Raw genomic sequence first — 17794 nt, forward strand, 5'->3', positions numbered from 1 at the left:
ACCCCAGGGACGACAACCACGGAGGCCACCACATCTTCAGTAACTGCCAGTGCAACTGCCACCTCTAGGACAGCGACTACAGAGGCCACCGAATCTTCTTTAACTTCTGGTGACACGACCAGTCCTGGGAAAACAGCTACTGCATCTACTCCATCTTCAGGAACTCCTCGTGGCACTTCCACACCTGGGGAAATAAGTACAGAGGCAAGCACAGCGTCAGTAACTTCTAGTGTCACTGCCACCCCTGGGACAGCAACTGTAAAGGCCAGCACATCTTTACTATCTCCCAGTGAGACTGGCACCTATATTCCATCAACCACAGAGGCCACCACATCTTCAGTAACTTCTCTTCTCCCTACCACATCTGGGACTACAGCCACACAGGCCCGCACCTCCTCTGCAGCTCTGAGTTCCATTATTTCTTCCCGGCCCCCTCTTTTCTCTTCCCAGACTCAGAGCAGCAGAGCCAGTGCTACCAGGCCTGTCTTCAGCTCCTTCCCCACCACCCCCAGCTCTACTGCCAGCTCTGCAGCAACCACAGCTGGTAAGTGGTGTCTTGAATTCTCGTTTTCAATCTACATTTCTTGTCCACCCTCAACCCCTCCCCACCCCCTTGTGGTTTTCTTCTTAAACTTTTCCATCCTGTTTCCTCTCTTTTGTATTCTGCAAGTCTCTGTCCCCTAGCCTTTTGTAGGGCTTGTCATTATCTCTGCATTTTTCTTAGCAGTCACTCTTTAAAGTCTTTTTTCCCATTGACCTCATTCATATTTACATTGGTCTTTTTTTCTTTTTCTTATTTTTTTGTATTAGGTTGTTGTAAATATTATTCATGTTTACTTTTGGCAATGATTCCTCCTGCCATTTGCTTGTCTTTTGTTTTTTCCTATCTCCCCGAACACCCACTGCAGAGGCAAAGGAAGTTTCTTCCCTTCTATCAGCTCTCAACTCCATCTCCATGTCTAGGGGTGCTTCTTTGTCTTTAGGTCTCCCCCTCTCTTCTTGGACTATGGAGCTTTCTCTCGGCTCTCTTTCCTATGGTTAGCGTTGGGCCTGCTACTGTGCTCTCACTGGTATGATACAATTATCCTCTTTCCAGGTTGAGAAGAGATTTCTGGCATGCAGTGAGGAAAGTATACCAATTACAATACTGGAAGACACTTATTGGCTGATGTGAGCCACAGACATGCTCACAGATCTGTGATCCTTATCTGCCTTGGGCCCTGCACAACGTGGTCTTGAATTGATAAAGTTGAAAGGCGGTTTTTCAGCTTGTGGCTGCTCCATTTGCTCAGGGCTTTGTGATTCCTTCCTCTCTTGAGTTCTACTTTGCATGGCCTTCCTATAGTGTGGCTTCATTTTCTGGTTTCTCTCCAACATGTGTTCCTCTTACTGAGCTCTTTGATTCTCAGGTGGGGACCTGAGCATCCTCAGGTGGGAGATCTGGACCTTGTGTCCCCAAGAAGTGTCACAGGAATCTCAGCAAATGCCAGGTGGCTGCACTGCCACTGCTTCCACAATCTGGTGTTGGCCACCTCTCTGAAGGCAGATGGTCCCCCTTCTGTCTTCCTCCTACCACCAGAGCCTGGTCTTGCCTGTAGACTGCTAGGGAGCAGGTGCTTGGGCACTTAGATCAGGTCTGGCCGACCTCAGGAATGACAGAGAGAGAATGAGCCTGATTTAGGATTTATGGGTCTCCAGTGTGCCCTGCACTCTTGATTTATCCCTTCCATGCTTCCCAAATGTCTTGGACAAAGGTCTATAAACAGAGGCTGCATGATGTGGCTGCCACGGGTGGGGCCCCTGCTCTGAGTCTGGTGGGCAGAGGTGCGGCAGGTCTCTGTGGAGTATATGCATAACTCCTGTGCCTCCCCGAACAAAACACACCTTGAGCACGGGTCTACACAGGCACAGCGATTTTCAAGAAAAGTCAAAGAGAACAGAGCTTTAGGTTTTCCAGGTTGTCTGGCACAGATGTCGGGATATTGTCCATAACCACTTCCTATCTATTTAAACTGAGATCTATACTCCTCCCTCAAACTCCCCATCCCAGTAAGTTAAGAAGGAATTATTAGCATTCATAATGGTAACAATTTCCAGCATGTCTCCTGAAGCGGGTCTCGTGGGACAATGACAAAGCTTTTTGTCAGTCTGGGTGGAATCTAGGTTGGTTCTCTCAGTCTGTCTCCACCTCATTTCTCCTGTCTGTAAAGTAGGGATGAGACTGTCGTGTGCATGTCATTGTCTCATGAAAATATCAAATCAGACAGTGTCTGTGAAAACATCGCAAGCTATACAGTGCTGGGCCAATACGTGTGGTTGAGCAGCGGTTGTTTCTTCCAGGGCCCTGCCAGAACGGAGGCAACTGGGATGGGCTCAAGTGCCAGTGCCCCACCCAATTCTATGGAAAAAACTGTGAGAACGTGTACCCCAGCATCGACATAGGTGAGCGGGACCCCAGGGCCTTCCCCTTGCAGCGCTGTGCTCAGCCTCCACGCCAGCACCGTTCCCGCCCCACCTCAGTGCGTGGCTGGGAATGTGGCCTCTTCTGGGCCATATTTTTTTACCCAGTGGTAAGAGAGTGAAAACATTAAAAAGTGAATAAAACAAGAAGATGTATTTTGGAACAAAATGCAAATTTGGCACAGAATTTTGTCATAAAATACACTCGAAATTAGTGAGTGCATGACGCAGTAGAAGGCAAAACGTGTGGAATTCTCTAAGCCATTATGAGACCCAATATCCCTTGGGCTCCATCCCTAAGCCATGAGGAATGCAGTGTGTGTCCCCCTCCCTCCAGGGGTACTCTGGGGAGACAGAAGGGTAGGAGCAGGGAGCAGGGGAGGCCCAGGGTGGAGATGCTGGGAGTGCGGGTCTCCTGGGGCGGGAGCACAGGGGACGCTTTGCTCAGTAACTGCTACTGCTGTCCACCCTGCTCAGGGCAACCGCCGAAGACAGTCTCTGCCCTGGTGAACTTGACAGTGACAGTGACTAGTGAGGTGTACACCATTGCACTACAAAACCGGTCTTCTGAGGAATTCCAGAAGTTCAATGAGACTTTCACAAAACAGGTAAGACTGGGAGAGCCAGTCCCCTTGGCCGCTCAGTCCCTCCTGGGGGGAGTCTGTAGGGGTTCAGAAAGCAGCTGAGGGCCCACTCTCTTTCTAGACACATGCAAGCTTCTCAGCTCCCCCGTGTCCTCAGGACTTGCCCGTGAGGGAAGTGAAAGATGAAGCAAGCTCCCACCTGAGGCTGTGGGGGCCAGGGGTGGGGCTGGTTTCTGGGAAGGGACCACTACATTTGGCCAGTGTGCTACCTGCCAGCTCAGGGTGCAGACAAGGGGAGACGGTGGGACAGGAAGTCATCCTCCACCCTCCTGACGTTGCACAGAAAAGCCTGTCAGGCCCCAAGGTGGGACCTCTGGGATGACACAGTGGCCCCTTGCCTTTCAGATGAATATTGCCTACAGTGGGATCCCTGAGTATGACGGGGTGAACATCACAAGTCTGACGTGAGTATCTGAGGCTCGTAGGAAGAGGGTCTCTGGAGCAGGAGCAATAGCCATAGTTATAAAGGCAACTGTAACTATGTCTCCTGGGCTAGTCTGCTAGGGATGCTATAACAGAGTACCACAGATTGGGGGGCTTAAACAACAGAAATTTATCCTTCACAGTTCTGGAGGCTGGAAGTCCAAGATCAAGGTGGTGGTGGGTTTGGTTTCTGCTGAGGTCTCTCTCCTTGATTTGCAGATGGCCGCCTTCTTGCTGTGTCCTCGCATGGTCTTTCCTCTGTGTGTGAACTTCCCTGCCATCTCTTGTGTGTTCAAATTTCCTCTTCTTATATGGACACCAGTTGGATTGGATTAGGGCCCACCCTGACAGCCTCATTTAAATTAATCATCTTTTTAAAGGCCTTATCTCCAAATACAGTCAGTCTGAGGTTCTGGGGGTTAGAGCTTCAACATATGAATTTGGGAGGGACACAATTCAGCCCATTACACCCTCCCCAACAATAATTTCACATACATTTTCCCATTGAAATCTTATAATGGCCCTATGAGGGAGGCCAGCAGGACTGTTCCCACCATGCAGCTGAAAAAACTGAGACTCAGAGAGATGTAATGACTTGCCTGAGGGGTCGGTTATAGAGTGGCAGGGCCAAGATTCAAATAGAAGTCCCATTATGTTAGGGACGACAAACCAGAAAACCTGGAAGCTACAGCTTGCATGATGGACACCCCAATAGTCTCCAGAGATTAAGCTCAATCATTTAGCAGGAGAAGGGGAAACCAGGACAAAAAGGGTTTCCGAGGCCACAATCTTCCTGTATTCACTTCCACTCACCTATTCTATTCTGTCCCCACAGAATCTTTCCCCTATTGTCGACCCCAACTTTGTGAAACCCTTTGAATGGTGCCAGCTGACAGGGCTTGCATGCGTCCCTCACCATCCAGGGGGAAGATCTCTTCTCATGGTTTATCAGAGTCATGATTGATAATTTTCAAAAGGAACTTAACAATCAATAGGAAATGGAATGGCATAAAAACTATAGAAAAACAACGAGAGTCGAACAGCCTCTGTCCATCTTTCTCTCTCAATTCTGTCTAACCCTGAGGGCTGGCTGGTTAGCTCACTTGGTTAGAGTGGGGTGTTGGTAACACCAAGGTCAAGGGTTCGGAAACCTGTACTGGCCAGACGCCACAAAACAAAACAGAGCCCACTCATGCTTATCTAACGCTGACTCTGTAGGGCTTTCTTTTGTCCCCTTGGTGGGAGTGGGGGTCTGTAGGGCCAGTTCTGATCCTTATTTTCAAAGGAGAGGGGAACAGAGGGCTCTTGAGGCACTGAGTCTGTGGCCTTACATTTTTGGTCTCAGCCTGTGCCTGACGGTTTCCCGGGGCTGTCCTCCCTGGGTTGACCCACCACAAGCCCCCTGTGAGCCCTGTAGCTATCAGGTGTACACCCCGTGTTTCCATCTACTCCATCTGCCCAGGCCAGATGGAGGAGGAGCTGGGCTCTGAGGGCTACTGGGAAATCCCCAGCAGGAAAGTGATTCTTGCCCAGAGAGCAGCTCCATAGAGGTCTGGGAGTGGGCAGATTAGAAGTGAGAAGCATCCACTGCCATAGCATGGAAAGAGGGGCTCTGGAACCATCTGTCTGTCCAGCCCCTCACTGTGCCGATGAGGAAGTTAAAGCCCCGTGAGGCCCAGTGACTGGCCAATGGTCACACTGCTATTTAGGGCCACTGCCAGGGTTTTTTTTTTTTTTTTTTTTTGTCGTTTTTTCGTGACCGGCACTCAGCCAGTGAGTGCACCGGTCAGTCCTATATAGGATCCGAACCTGCGGCGGGAGCGTCGCCGCGCTGCCAGCGCAGCACTCTACCAAGTGCGCCACGGGCTCGGCCCCACTGCCAGGGTTTTACTTCCATCTTCTAACTCCTAGGATGTGATGCCTTTCTAAGAGGCAGGAATGAAGCCTGGCTTCTTGGGAACGTCACTTTCTTATTGTGGAAGTTGGCCTTGAACGAAAAGATCTCCTGATCCCTTTTAAATCTGATGTTATTCTATGAGTGGTTCTAATTATACTATTTTTATGTTATATTATATATATTATTTCGATAACAATATGACATCCTATATATTGTTATGTGATATATTGTTCTATTATTCTACCTGTTAGTTTAATTCTAATGTTCTCCTATGAGTAACTCCCCCAAATGTATTTATATTTAAGGCTCTGAATGTAGCATTAAGGAGAAAGAAAGGAAAAGAGAGTGCCTCTGTCTTCCAGTGTTTAGGAATCTTGGATTGTGATCATAGGAAGGCTGGGCTTTCACTGTATTGTTAAACCAAGAAAGTGCTCATTCCTGTGCAAATAACCCCTTCCCTGGTGGGAGAGAAACAATTTGTATCCTGGAATACAAGCTTGTGGACATAAAGGGATTTCCATTCTTTTTTGCAAACACAGAAGCTCCACCCTCTAACTGGGGGTTCAAGCTGAGAAGAGGAAAATGAGTGGTAGGCTGTGCTATGGGCTGCGAAATTCGACATTTGGAGGCCGCTCTTCTGATGGCACTGCCTGTGGCTCCTGAGTCCTAAGCAGATTAAGTCCTAAGTCTTGGGAGAGACTTTTGGCTGTCAGACAACATTTTAGAATTGACAAAAATGTGTGCGATTAGAAAAAAATGCACGTATGCACCTTCAGATTTTTGCATAGTCATAAGAGGATGACAGACCTCCTGCAGCTCTCCCTAGGGAGTCCTGACCCCTGTAAGAGGCCCTGCTGTGACCTGACCTCCTACTTCATGGCCTGAGACTCCTTCAGGATACCTTGCCAGGGGCTGCCCAGTCTCCTGCTTGAATACATCTAGTGACAACATAAGGATGGCCTCCTCCAGGGTCCCCATCCCTCTGTCGTCCATCTTTATCTGCTGAGCCTTCCCCGGGCTTCTGAGAGCCTGACCTTTGCAGAACTGTTCTCTTATGCGTAGGCCATTATATGAAGTCTTACAGTGAAGTGCCTGGAACAGAGCATGCACCCGCAGGTGTAGGGCCCTCGTTTTAACCGTCCCCTCCCCCCAGCTCTGCCTTCGCATGGGAGCAGAGAGGGTGATGCCTGCCTGGGGCAGGGGTGGGAGAGATGATCACAAAATCCCACTGTGGGAGGAGACCCACGGATGCCTCTGCTCCTTCTTCAGGGAAGGCAGTGTGGTGGTGGAGCACACGGTCTTCCTCAGCACCAACTACACCCCGGAATTCAAGGAAGTCTTAGACAAGGCTGCCCAGAAGGTGAAAGAGAACATCACCTATGTGACCCGAGTGCAAATAGGCGATATTTATACCTGCAAAGGTAACTGCCCAGGCTTCCAGGGAGGGAAGAGAGGGGGGCCTTCAGAGAATTTTTCACCCACGACATCCTCCAGCCCACTTTGCTCCTGGGGTGGGGGAGGGGAGTAAGGCAGATGGAGAGAAGGGGAGAGCACTGGGATCCAGGAATCAGCCCCGAAGCCAAGCCTGGCAGATTCCAAGAGAGCCTTGGAAAGGAGGATGCAGAGCCAGGTACACACGCAGGCCAAGTCCCATGGGGCCAGTATTCAGGAAAGTGAGGACTGGTGTGACTTGTTACACAGCGATTCTTCTAAGCACTGTGAACAATGTGGGGGTCGTGGTGGGGGAGGGCGGTTATGAGAAGAAAAGGACGCAGGAGGCACAGGACCCTTGGGAGGTCCCCGTTCTGGGGACCCGAGGCTGGCATTCCACTTGTGCGGGGACCCATCTCTCTCTCACACACGCCTCTCAGCGCCGCCCACCCGTCATGATGCCAGCGAGCTTGTTGTAAGGGGTTTTGTGTGTCTCCTTCACAGACATAATGTGTTTCAATACCAGTGCCACCGAGGTGCTAAATGTTGTTACTGACTATGATCCTGAAGGTAGGTGATGCCAGTGGCTTCGGGAAGGGCTGGGGAACTGGGGGAGCCAAGGAGGAGCGGGAGCAGTGGTCCCAGCCCCTGATGACAGCTGCTCCTCCATGTCCCCTCAGAGGAATGCAAGAAGTTGGCCGGGCCGTACGCCGACTACTTCTTTGTGGAGTACAAGGACGGAAACCCATACTGCATCTCCTCCTGCGCATCTGACTTCACGACCTCCATGGACTGTAATGCCGGCGAGTGCATCGTGGAGCTCAGTGGCCCCCGGTGCTAGTGAGTGTCCCCCCTCACATCCCCAGCCTTCTTCTCCTCCCCTCAAGGCACTGTCCAGAAGCCAAGGTTATAGGACTGGGTCCTCAATGCATCCAGCCACAAAGGAATTGGGAAGGGGGGGCATGGACAAGCGCCAAGGCCAGGTCCAGAACAGGCTGAGAACAGCTCAGTAGCTGCCCTCCTGGTGTCCACCCTGTGCTGAGCAAGGTGGAGGATGGTGACAAGCTCCCAGAAGGCAGAAGGAAGGCCCCAGCCGCAGGAAGCTCCCAGACCGACAGGGAAGACAGGGCCTCCCTTCCAGGGAGAGAACATGCCCTGCTGGTGACATAGAGAAAGAAGGCCACACACCTGTATGGGGAGGGGGAGAGCCTGTAAAGCTGAATCGCAGAGGTAGGGAAGCAAAGAAAGTCACCGTCACCAGAAACTGCACCAAAGAGAGAGAGCTGGAGCACCAGGTGAGGGGGAGGGAGCCACGCATGCTCGAAAGTCCGAGCAGTTATCCTGGGAGGGCTTCCTGGAGGAGGGGGTCACAGGCTGACACGGGCAGGAAAGGCACAGGGCTTAGAGAGGGCATCTCAGGGGAGGAAGAGCTTCACAGGTGGAATGACAGCTCTGGATCAGGGATGGGGGACGGCTTTTTCTGATACAAAGGAGGGCTGAAAATGAGGACAGTAAATGGGTGGGTGGAAGGGTTGTTGCTGTGGGGTCCTCGAGTCCTTGGGGTGCAGCCGAGGGAAGCCCCAGGGTTGGGCAAACTCTCCCAGGTCTTGGTTGCCACTGGAGGCAAAACCTAAAGGTATTGGGTCCATGTAAGGACCAGCTCCGTGGACGCTGGACGTCGTGTCCTCTAGCCCCTCGGTGCTCCGTGCTCTGCACCCTGGCAATCTCTTCTTCACTTTCTCCTCGTTAAACACCCATGAGGAGGGCCCAGTTCTGAGGCGAATGCTGACTCTGATTTCTCTCTCCCACCTGATCCTTCTTTCGCATCTCAGCTGCCCGACCTCGGACACTCACTGGTATAGCGGACAAACCTGCCAGTGGAGCATCAGGAAGACCCTGGTGTATGGGCTCCTGGGGGCAGCGGGCGGGGTGCTGCTGGTCCTCCTGGCCATCCTCCTGGTGTTTGCCTGCCGCTCCAGGAGACAGCTGGAAAGGTGAGCTGCTCCCACCTGCTCTTCCGTCCTCCAGTTCCTCCTCCTTCTCTGATCCTGCTGTCTTCAGTCATGCCATCCTCCAGGCGGACAATGGGGAGCTGAAAGCAGGGACGTAGCTTCTCCCTGGGTCCTTGTCCCTGTTCTCTGACCATAATGGGTTTTTCTGGTGTTTCTATCAATAGGCAAAAGTCCAAAGTGTCTCGTTTTTACCAATGGCATGAAGAAGGCAGTGGACCAACCCCTAGGACCTTCCAAAATGTTGGCTTCGACATCGGTGAAGGTATCAGCCATGCTCACTGGACTCAGATGGCTAACAGTGTGGAAACACACGTGGGAAGACACCAGGGCTTAAAGGAGCAAAAGGCATTCAAAGCCCAATCTCCACGGCTGGCTCCTGCAAGACCCTGGATGGGGCAAGAGCATGGGCATAGCACGACTAAACCACCGGGAGGCCCGGGTTGCCTGATGGTGGTAGATTTCTCTAGAACCCAAGACTGTGCCTACATAGACATAGACTAGTGCCTAGGAGTGGGTGAGCTCATTAACTGGCGAGACATATCCCAGTAAAGAGATTAATGTTCGATTTTGTTAGGTTAAATGTACAGTTAAAATTTCTAGAAACAGAGTCTTTAAATTCCAAATAAGGGGAAGACTCGAATGAGGAAAAGGTCCAGTGAATTTGCAAAAAGGCAGGAAAGTGGGAAAAAGAAAAGGGTAGGACAGATAGAAAGCACAAAATAAGAAGGTAGAAAGTAACATGAATGTATCAGTAATCATAAGTGTAAGTGTATTAAACACTCCAGTTCAAAGAGTGGATTTAAAAATCTAGCTCTTTTCCATGAATGAGTGGCAAATGAAAACAGAAACACAGAGGAAGGATAAAAGCAAAAGTACGGAAAAAGCAAAACAGAAACAAAGTGTCTGGCATTCTGTATGTAGCTATATTCATTGTAGGCAAATAAAGTTTAAATTGAAAAGAATTACTAGAGATAAAATGACAAACACTGGAAAATGGCTTACTCTAACTTGTCTGCCCTGTTAGTACAACTTCAAAATACATTTTTAAAAAAATTGACAAAGCTACAAGAAAAAATTGACAAATCCACCAACATGGTAGGAGCTTTTAAAAACACCTCTCTTAGTAATTGATCTATCAAGCAGACAACAAGTAATCAAGGATTTAGAACTTTTGTAAAAAATAATTAACAGCCTTCACATAATACAGAATACCTGATTCAACAATGCACTGGTTAAAAGAGTCCATAGAAAAGTTGTAAGAATGGCCATATACAAGGCCATAAAACAAACTCTCAACAGATTAAAAAAAAATTACTTAAATCAGACTTCAACATCCAGCCGTAATAAGTAAGTTAGAAATCAGTAACATAAAGGGGCTGGATGGGTAGCTCAGTTGGTTAAGGTGTAGTGCTTAGAACACCAAGGGCCAGGGTTCAATCCCTGTACCAGCCAGCCATCAAAAAAAAAAAAAGTCAATAACAAAAACATTTCTGAAAAACAAAAACAAAAATCCCATATCTCTGGAAAATTTTTTTAAAGTTTCTAAACACAGACCAAATAAAAAATCATAATGGAAATTAGAAAATACTTGGATCTGAACAATAAAGAAAATATTTGGTATCAAAACTTGTGGGATGCAGCTACAGCTGTACTAGGAGGGAAATTTATAGCCTTAAAATGCTTGTATAGGGAGCTGCTGGGCTTGGGTAATTTAGGTGGTCACATATTCAATGGTTTTCAGTTTCCTGGGAGTGGGGATGAACCCTCTCACCCTCCACTGGGTAGGATAAAAGCTTGTCTCCCTAACTGCCTGTTTCCTTGGGGCTTTTTCTCCTCCTAGAACACAGGGGTTCCGTCTACCCAGACTCCATCTATAGTAACTTCCAGCCCTCTCTGAGCCACATAGACCATGAAAAAAAGGTAAGAAGGGCCGGGATGAAATTCTTGCCTTCTCTTGTCCTGACACCCCATCTCCCCTCCTACATGGTAGGACCCTCAGGAAAGTAAAGCCACATTTACAGTTTGTGGGTCCAGGTGATTATCCCAGGTCTACACTGCCAGGAAATGGGCCTAACTTAGCGAGGGGGGTGGCAGGTGGGGAAGGAGAGCTGGGCAGCAAGGTGTAATCCATCTTCTCTCCACCCCTGAGGCTTCAAGCTCAGTGGCTCCCTCCTCCACCTTAAGTATGTCCTTGATGGCTGATTTACATAGTTATTTTCACTTTTAAGGATACATAAAATTTAAATAATAGTGCAGTAAATACTTACATACCCCATCTAGATTAACAATGTTTTACACGTTGCCATATTTTCTTTCTTCCTGTCTATCTAACTATTCACCAATATTTGCTGATCCACTTGGAAGTCAGTTGACCTCTAAACACTTCTGCACACATTGCCAAATGCCATTATTACACCCAGTGAAGTGATAGCAATTCCACAATATCATCTGATATTCAGTTTTTCCAATTAGCCCAAGGACATCTTTTATTACTAGCCTTTTCAAATGTGGATACAACAAATTTCACTCATTGACTTTTGTTATGTCTCTTTGGTCTTTTAATATAGAACTGGCTCCTACCTTTATATATATATATATATTTGAATCTAGGATGGCTGTTTTGAGGAATGTCTCACACTACAGATTTGTCTGATTATTTCCTCATGATGTCATTTAAGTTGTCCCTCAATCCTCTGCATTTCCCATAAACTGGAAGTTAGGTCTAGAGATTTGATTAGACTCTGCTTAAACATCTTTATTATGTCATAGATAATGCTATTGCATCAAGAGGTATGTAATGTCAGGTTGTCCTGCTATGATTAAGGCCAAGATTGGTCACTTGGGTAAGTGGTGACTACTCCCTGATTACCCCTTTAATATTATTTCAACTGGATGGATATTTGAGGGCAGAAGAAATGCCAAGTGTGATTGGCTTCAGGTGCTGTACTCCCTGGAGAGACCCTTGGGACAAAGGTGAAATCCCTACCCAAACTGCCCGTAAGCCCACCTGACAGGGAGGGGAAGGCTCACTTGGTTTGTGCGAGCCTCCAGGTAATAGGACAAGTTCTAAGCCAAGCACTTCTGCAGTCCCAAGCCTCTTATGCTTCCAAAACCCGGCCCTCATCTAGTTCTATCTCTCTTTTCAGACTGAAATTCAGAGGCCTCAGGTGTTCTTGACAGCACTGTAAGGCAAAGGCAATTTTGCATGGAACCTGTGAAATCTGGGAGTGAGAAGATTCCAGTTCAGCTAAGCTTGATGGAGCATTTTCCCATGGAGAGCACTCTACAGGAATTTGATGAGAAACGATCCCTGTACTTATCAAGAAGGAAGAGGACAGAGACAACAGTGCTGGGAAACTCTCAAATAGAAACCCCACAGAAGCTCTGGTGGGCTTGTCATGACGTCAGGCGAGGCTTCCTGCTCATTGCCAGAGAGGTTCCTCCTCTCTTTTTCAGCACCAAGGACAGCGCCCCACCCCGATTTATTTACACCTGTGACCCCTTCAACGCTGGACCGCACTTTGTCTTTTATAAAATATTCCTGTATAAATTATGGCATCCCATCATGAAACCACCTGTTTTTCAACCTATAGCATTTATCTTTGAGTGTATAAGATTATGACTATTTTTTAAGTTCTTATATTTATGGGTTCTGATTTTTCATTAGTAAATATAATAATAAATATTTGTAAAAGCAATATTGTTACAATTTTCATGGTTCTCAGACCTTCCTTCAGTTGCTGCCCTACACATGCTCCTGTACCTCACCTGCTGGGCCCTCTCTCCTCCTCTCCTCCAGGACATAGGGTCTGATGAGTTTGGGCCTCAAGATGGCAAGAGGGAGATCTGCAGCCAGGAAGGGTTCCCCTCCCTCACCTTCGCCAGGGGCACTCGCTGGCCCCCGAGATTGCCTGGGGCAGCCCCCAACCCCAGCACACACACACTCACACCAGGCAGGAACTCACTTCCTGCTGAAGAGGACAAAGTTCTCTGCGTCCTCCTTCTGGATCTGAGCTTGTGTTTTTTTCGCCCCACAGATCTGAAGAGATGGAGTCCTGGGTCCTATTTCCAGCTTTCTCATTAACTCTCTGGGTTAAATTTGGTGAAATCTTTTGACCATTTTAGCTCACTCTCAGTCTTGCCTTCTGCCAAATAAGGACTAGGTTGTTTCCAAAGTCCCCTTCATCACCGTCAATCTTAACATTTTTAGGATGCTTAATTACGATTCGGGCCCTGCAGCTCAGGCTTCATTTTGTTCTAGAAGGTCTCTCCCACGGGCCTCCCCCCACAAATCTTCATCTCAGACACGGCCTAGACTCTGCTGCCCCCTCATGGACACTCTGAGCACCTGCAGTCACCGTTCAGCTCAGCCATTCCCTCCAGACCTCCTCTGAGAGAAATCTTTAGCCTACCCTTGGTTCATTCCCATATTTGCCATCAAAATCCTCAGCTCCTGAAACTGGGCTGAATCCAGATGTCTTTACTTTCAGATCTGCCTCCTACCTCCCACAGGCCCAGATACTCATGGCCATGGGAGGGGGCATTTAATTAGTAGCACTGCAGCCCCCACATCCCATCTGCAATTGCATTATCTATCTCAGCACCTCCCTGCTCTCTCCTCCCATCTGCTCAATAGAGAGGCAAGATAGAGCAGCCAAACACATAGGCTGCCCAGGTCCAATTCTTGGCAAGCTATTTAGTGCCGGGGTGAGCTTGGGAAAGTCTTCTTCTCCCTGGACCTCTGTTCTCTCATCTGTAAAAACTGAGTGATCACTGACCATGTGCCAAGCACTGTTCATCACCCCCCAGTCTACAAGCAAGGGCAACTGAGGCCAAGAGACACCCAATAACTTGCCCAAGATCATGCAGCCAGTGGGCATGAAGCCAGGATTACACACTGGGGAGTCTGTAGCCCAGCCTGTGTTCTTAGACATCAGTCAGTCACATGTCCTCCCTGTGGGGCTCATGGGATTAACTGGGTTAAAACATGCAAAGTGCTTGAAACAAAGCCTGACACATTAAAAGTTCTAAAAGAAATAAAGAGGAAGAGAGAGGACATTAGCTATTGTTACACTGGCTTCCTTCTTCACAATTCTCTCTCCAGCAGCCCTTTATTTAAGTCTCTTCTTCCTCCTCAACCTCCAACCATATAAGAGTGCTGGGTTGGATTGGGGGCAGGATGAAAGGAAGGCCCTGTCACTTTGCAGAAACAGGGAAATCCACAAGCACCGAGATGCATAAGAGACGTTTGGAGGTAGATACACTGGTGCACAGAGAGGAGGGTCCGACGAGGGCTCAAAGGCAGAGAAGAACTTGGGGACCACACCTCTGGGCTTACCTCTGACACCTGCATTGTCACTCACAGTCATGCAGAACTCCACCTGCCACTGCTTGCCCTTCAGTGCTGCTCCTGCCACACCCTGGGGGGTCTGTTCATGGGCATCACCTCAGGCCACCCACTGCACCCACCTGCTCTCTCTCGGGCCCTGTCCTACTGCTATCACACCTTCCAACCGCAGCCCACCATCTCCTTCCTGATTATGCCACTCCCCTGCTCCAAACACTGATGCCCCCACCCTCTTCAAGTAAAATCCAGACTCCTCAGCATGGTTTTCTAAGTCCCTGGAATTGGGGCACTCCTTCCCTCCAGGCCCCATCTCTCCTTCCAGCCACGTCCCCACTGCATGGATTGCTGAACTGCGAACCTCTCTGCTCTGCAGCTTCTTCACCCTCCTCTTCCTACATCTTCCTTTCTAGAATCTGACCCATCCTGCAAACTCCAATTCTACTTGTTCAGGAAGCCCTCACTGATACAGCCCTTCACAATTAGTCTCACTCATAACTTTGTAACACTGTTATGTGTATTTCCCATGTCCCATTCATCCTTTCCCCTTCTCCACTCGAGGGCAAGGATGGAACTTTGTTCCCCTCCATCCCCTACAGTGCCCAACACAGTGCGTTGTGCATAGAGGACACTACTAATGCTTGTTAAACTTAACTGAATTAAGGCTCATCACCACCACATTTTAAAAAACATCTCTTATCACTTTCATCCTGTCCTCCTCTCACTTCTTTTGGGCTTCTATTAACAAGACATAATCAGATTCTTACTTGTTCTCTCATTGCTTTGTATGTGCTTATCTTTGAGCCTATGGAAAGCCCCAAGCCCTGTGGGCCACAGAGCCCAGCTCAGGCGGGGCAAGCCATCGGCACTCATACATCCTGGGTTCCTTTTTCCTTCTTTCCTCCCACGGCCATGCCTCTCCTTTTCCAGAAGGGATCAAGACAAAAGGAATGGTCAGCAGAGCTTGTTTTCCCATCCTGGGGGACCCTGAGTTTGAGAATAAACACAGCATCCTGATTTTTCTCCTTCTCCTTCTCTAAGTCCTTTCATGTCACTCTCAGTAGTCAGAGACCCTGGGGGTAGGGCAAGTAAGAAATGAGGCTGGCAGTTCAAGGACCATCCCCTGACAAAGAAAGGAAGACTAATACCACTGGCCCACCCTCAAAATGTGTACAAATGAGGGAAATGACCTTCCAAAGTGTCCTGTACAATTTGGATCTCTTGCAGGCAGATTATAATATGGCCGTCTGGATGACAGTCAGGGTTTTTGCATTTAGAACCCTGGAAATTGTGCTAGACCTGCAAAGACATGACCAATTGTGTTTTGCTGCTGAGGGTGATGGGACTCTAGAAGTGTTTAAATTTAACCCCCAGGTTGGGCAGGCCTGATTCATCTGCAAGGCTGCTGCAGGTGGGGGAGCTGCCGGTTTCCTAAGCCAGGCTGCCAACAAGAGGAGGGACTCACAGGGGAGCCAGGCAGCTAAGGAAATTTACTGGTGGTATAGCCAGGGAAAGTGGAATTGAACGTGGGTGATAATCAGCTTGATTAGCTCAGTGCCTCCTGGAGGGAGTCGAGGGCAGAAGGCAGTGCTGGGGAGGAGGAGGGGGACAGGTCATCTGGCATCAAGGTGGATCCCAGGAGCTGAGGTTTGCTAAGATCAAGAGCAGCATGGGCCCAGAGGAGCGTATGGAGCAGCAAACCCAGAAAAAAATAGTCCAATGTCCAATCCTGGGAGCAAGGGTGGGTCCAGAGCAGTCACCAGGCTGGAGGCTGGGAGCAGGTAAATGCAGGCATGAGGGGTGGGGAAGGACTGTGGGCCGGACCAGGGTGCCCATAGCACCTCCTTGCTGGGTGCTGGTGGAAGGGCAGGCTCTGTCCAGTTAAAGGTTCAAGATCTGCCATCAGCAACCCCCCTCTTCAGGTCTCAAAGAGATTCGGCCTCTGCTGGGTGAGATGGAACATGTGGCAGAGGTCACCGGCCTTGGTCTTGTTGTAGGCCACCAGGTTCTTATAGGGTGACCACAGGAACCCCTGAAGCTCTGGCTTGTGAGATAAAACTGCAGCCTTCTGGCCTGGCACTCCATTTGCAAGGGCACTTCAAAAAGTTAGGGGAAAAATACAAATAATAGATAGTATGAATCATTCCATGAACGTTTTGAAGATCCCTCGTATATAGGATTCAAACTTCGAATCTTTGGAACAAAATCCTGTCATTTGCAGCAATACGGATGAGCCTGGAGGACATTATGTTAAGTGAAATAAGCCGGCACGGAAAGACAAATATGGCGTGTTCTCACTCATAAGTGGGAGCTAAAAGAGTTAATCTCACAGAAATAGAGAGGAAATGGTGGTTACTGAGGCTGGGGTGGGGGGGATAGGGAGAGGTTGGTTAATGAGTACAAAAGTATAGTCAGACAGGAGGCACAAATTCCAGTGTTTGACAGCACAATCGGGTGACTACAGTTAACAATAATTTGTTGTATGTTTCAAAATAGCTAGAAGAGATTTGAAATGCTCCCAACACACAAAAAAAACGATAAACGTTTAAGGTGATGTATACACATTGTATGCATGTATCATACATGCATGTATACACATTGTATGTATGTACCCCATAAATACGTACAATTATGTATCGATTTAAAAATAAATAAACAAATAAATTTTTTAAAAAGTTAGGACGGCCCTAAATTTGAATCTTTGGGAAAAGAGGGCCCATAATGTTAGGTGAGGACTGAGGGATAGGCCACTGATGGCCGCCGCCAGGTGGAGTCATCCCCAGACTCCCCAAATTGTCCTGATTGCAGTAATAACTCAGTGATCTGCGAGCCCTCGGTGTATGCTGAGCCCAGTGCCCAGCACTGCACGTGCATTAATTCAGAGCTTCCCACCCAGGTAGCCCAACCCAGCCTGTCCTGAAAGGGTTACAGGTGTGCAGAGAGTGGGAGCCCTCAGCCCTGGCGCCAACCAGCTGGGCTTGCCAGTGGCTGGTGCCCCACCCCCCAGCATGACCGATGCAATCATGTCTCACATGCACTTGGCATGAAAGAGGGTTGAAAGCACAGAATTATTTTATTTGATCCTCATGACAACCGTATGTGGTGGGTACCTTTATCTCCTTTGTACAGATGAGGAAACTGAGGGGTTAGTGGCTTGCCTGAGATGGCCCAGCTAGGAAGGGGCAGACTTGTCCTGGGCGTGTGTGATTCCAAAGCTTTCTCCAACACACACACACGCGCACACACACACACACACTCACACACACACACACACTCACACACACACACACTCTCTCTCTCACACACACACTCTCTCTCACACACACTCTCTCACACACACACTCACACACACACACTCACACACACTGTCTCACACACACACTCACACTCACACACACACTCTCTCTCTCACACACACACTCACACTCACACACACACTAACACACACTCTCACACACTCACACACTCTCACACACACACACACACTCACACACACTCTCACACACACTCACACTCACACACACACGCACACACTCTCACACACACTCACACTCACACACACACGCACACACTCACACACACA

The 17794-nt window shown here is 48.8% G+C and overlaps 1 protein-coding gene across 1 annotated transcript; it reads left to right on the forward strand.

Annotated features, from left to right (window-relative positions):
• The first annotated feature begins 1739 nt into the window (after positions 1 to 1739).
• Positions 1740 to 14434, forward strand: LOC134372507 (mucin-17-like). Its single transcript, XM_063089986.1, has 12 exons — positions 1740 to 1824; positions 2341 to 2442; positions 2938 to 3068; positions 3450 to 3508; positions 6694 to 6845; positions 7360 to 7425; positions 7536 to 7695; positions 8688 to 8849; positions 9032 to 9129; positions 10708 to 10787; positions 12667 to 12764; positions 14233 to 14434. The coding sequence occupies exons 1-12, from the start codon at positions 1740 to 1742 to the stop codon at positions 14432 to 14434; spliced, it is 1395 nt and encodes a 464-aa protein (XP_062946056.1).
• Positions 14435 to 17794: the final 3360 nt, after the last annotated feature.

The sequence above is a fragment of the Cynocephalus volans genome, chromosome 3 (genome assembly GCF_027409185.1).
Source record: "Cynocephalus volans isolate mCynVol1 chromosome 3, mCynVol1.pri, whole genome shotgun sequence".
NCBI lineage: Eukaryota > Metazoa > Chordata > Mammalia > Dermoptera > Cynocephalidae > Cynocephalus > Cynocephalus volans.

Coding starts and splice junctions, on each gene's coding strand:
- LOC134372507 (XM_063089986.1), top strand. CDS start 1,740: ATGTCTTGGACAAAGGTCTATAAACAGAGGCTGCATGATGTGGCTGCC. Junction 6,846..7,359: donor CGATATTTATACCTGCAAAG/GTAACTGCCCAG, acceptor TCTCCTTCACAG/ACATAATGTGTTTCAATACC. Junction 9,130..10,707: donor TGGCTTCGACATCGGTGAAG/GTATCAGCCATG, acceptor TTCTCCTCCTAG/AACACAGGGGTTCCGTCTAC.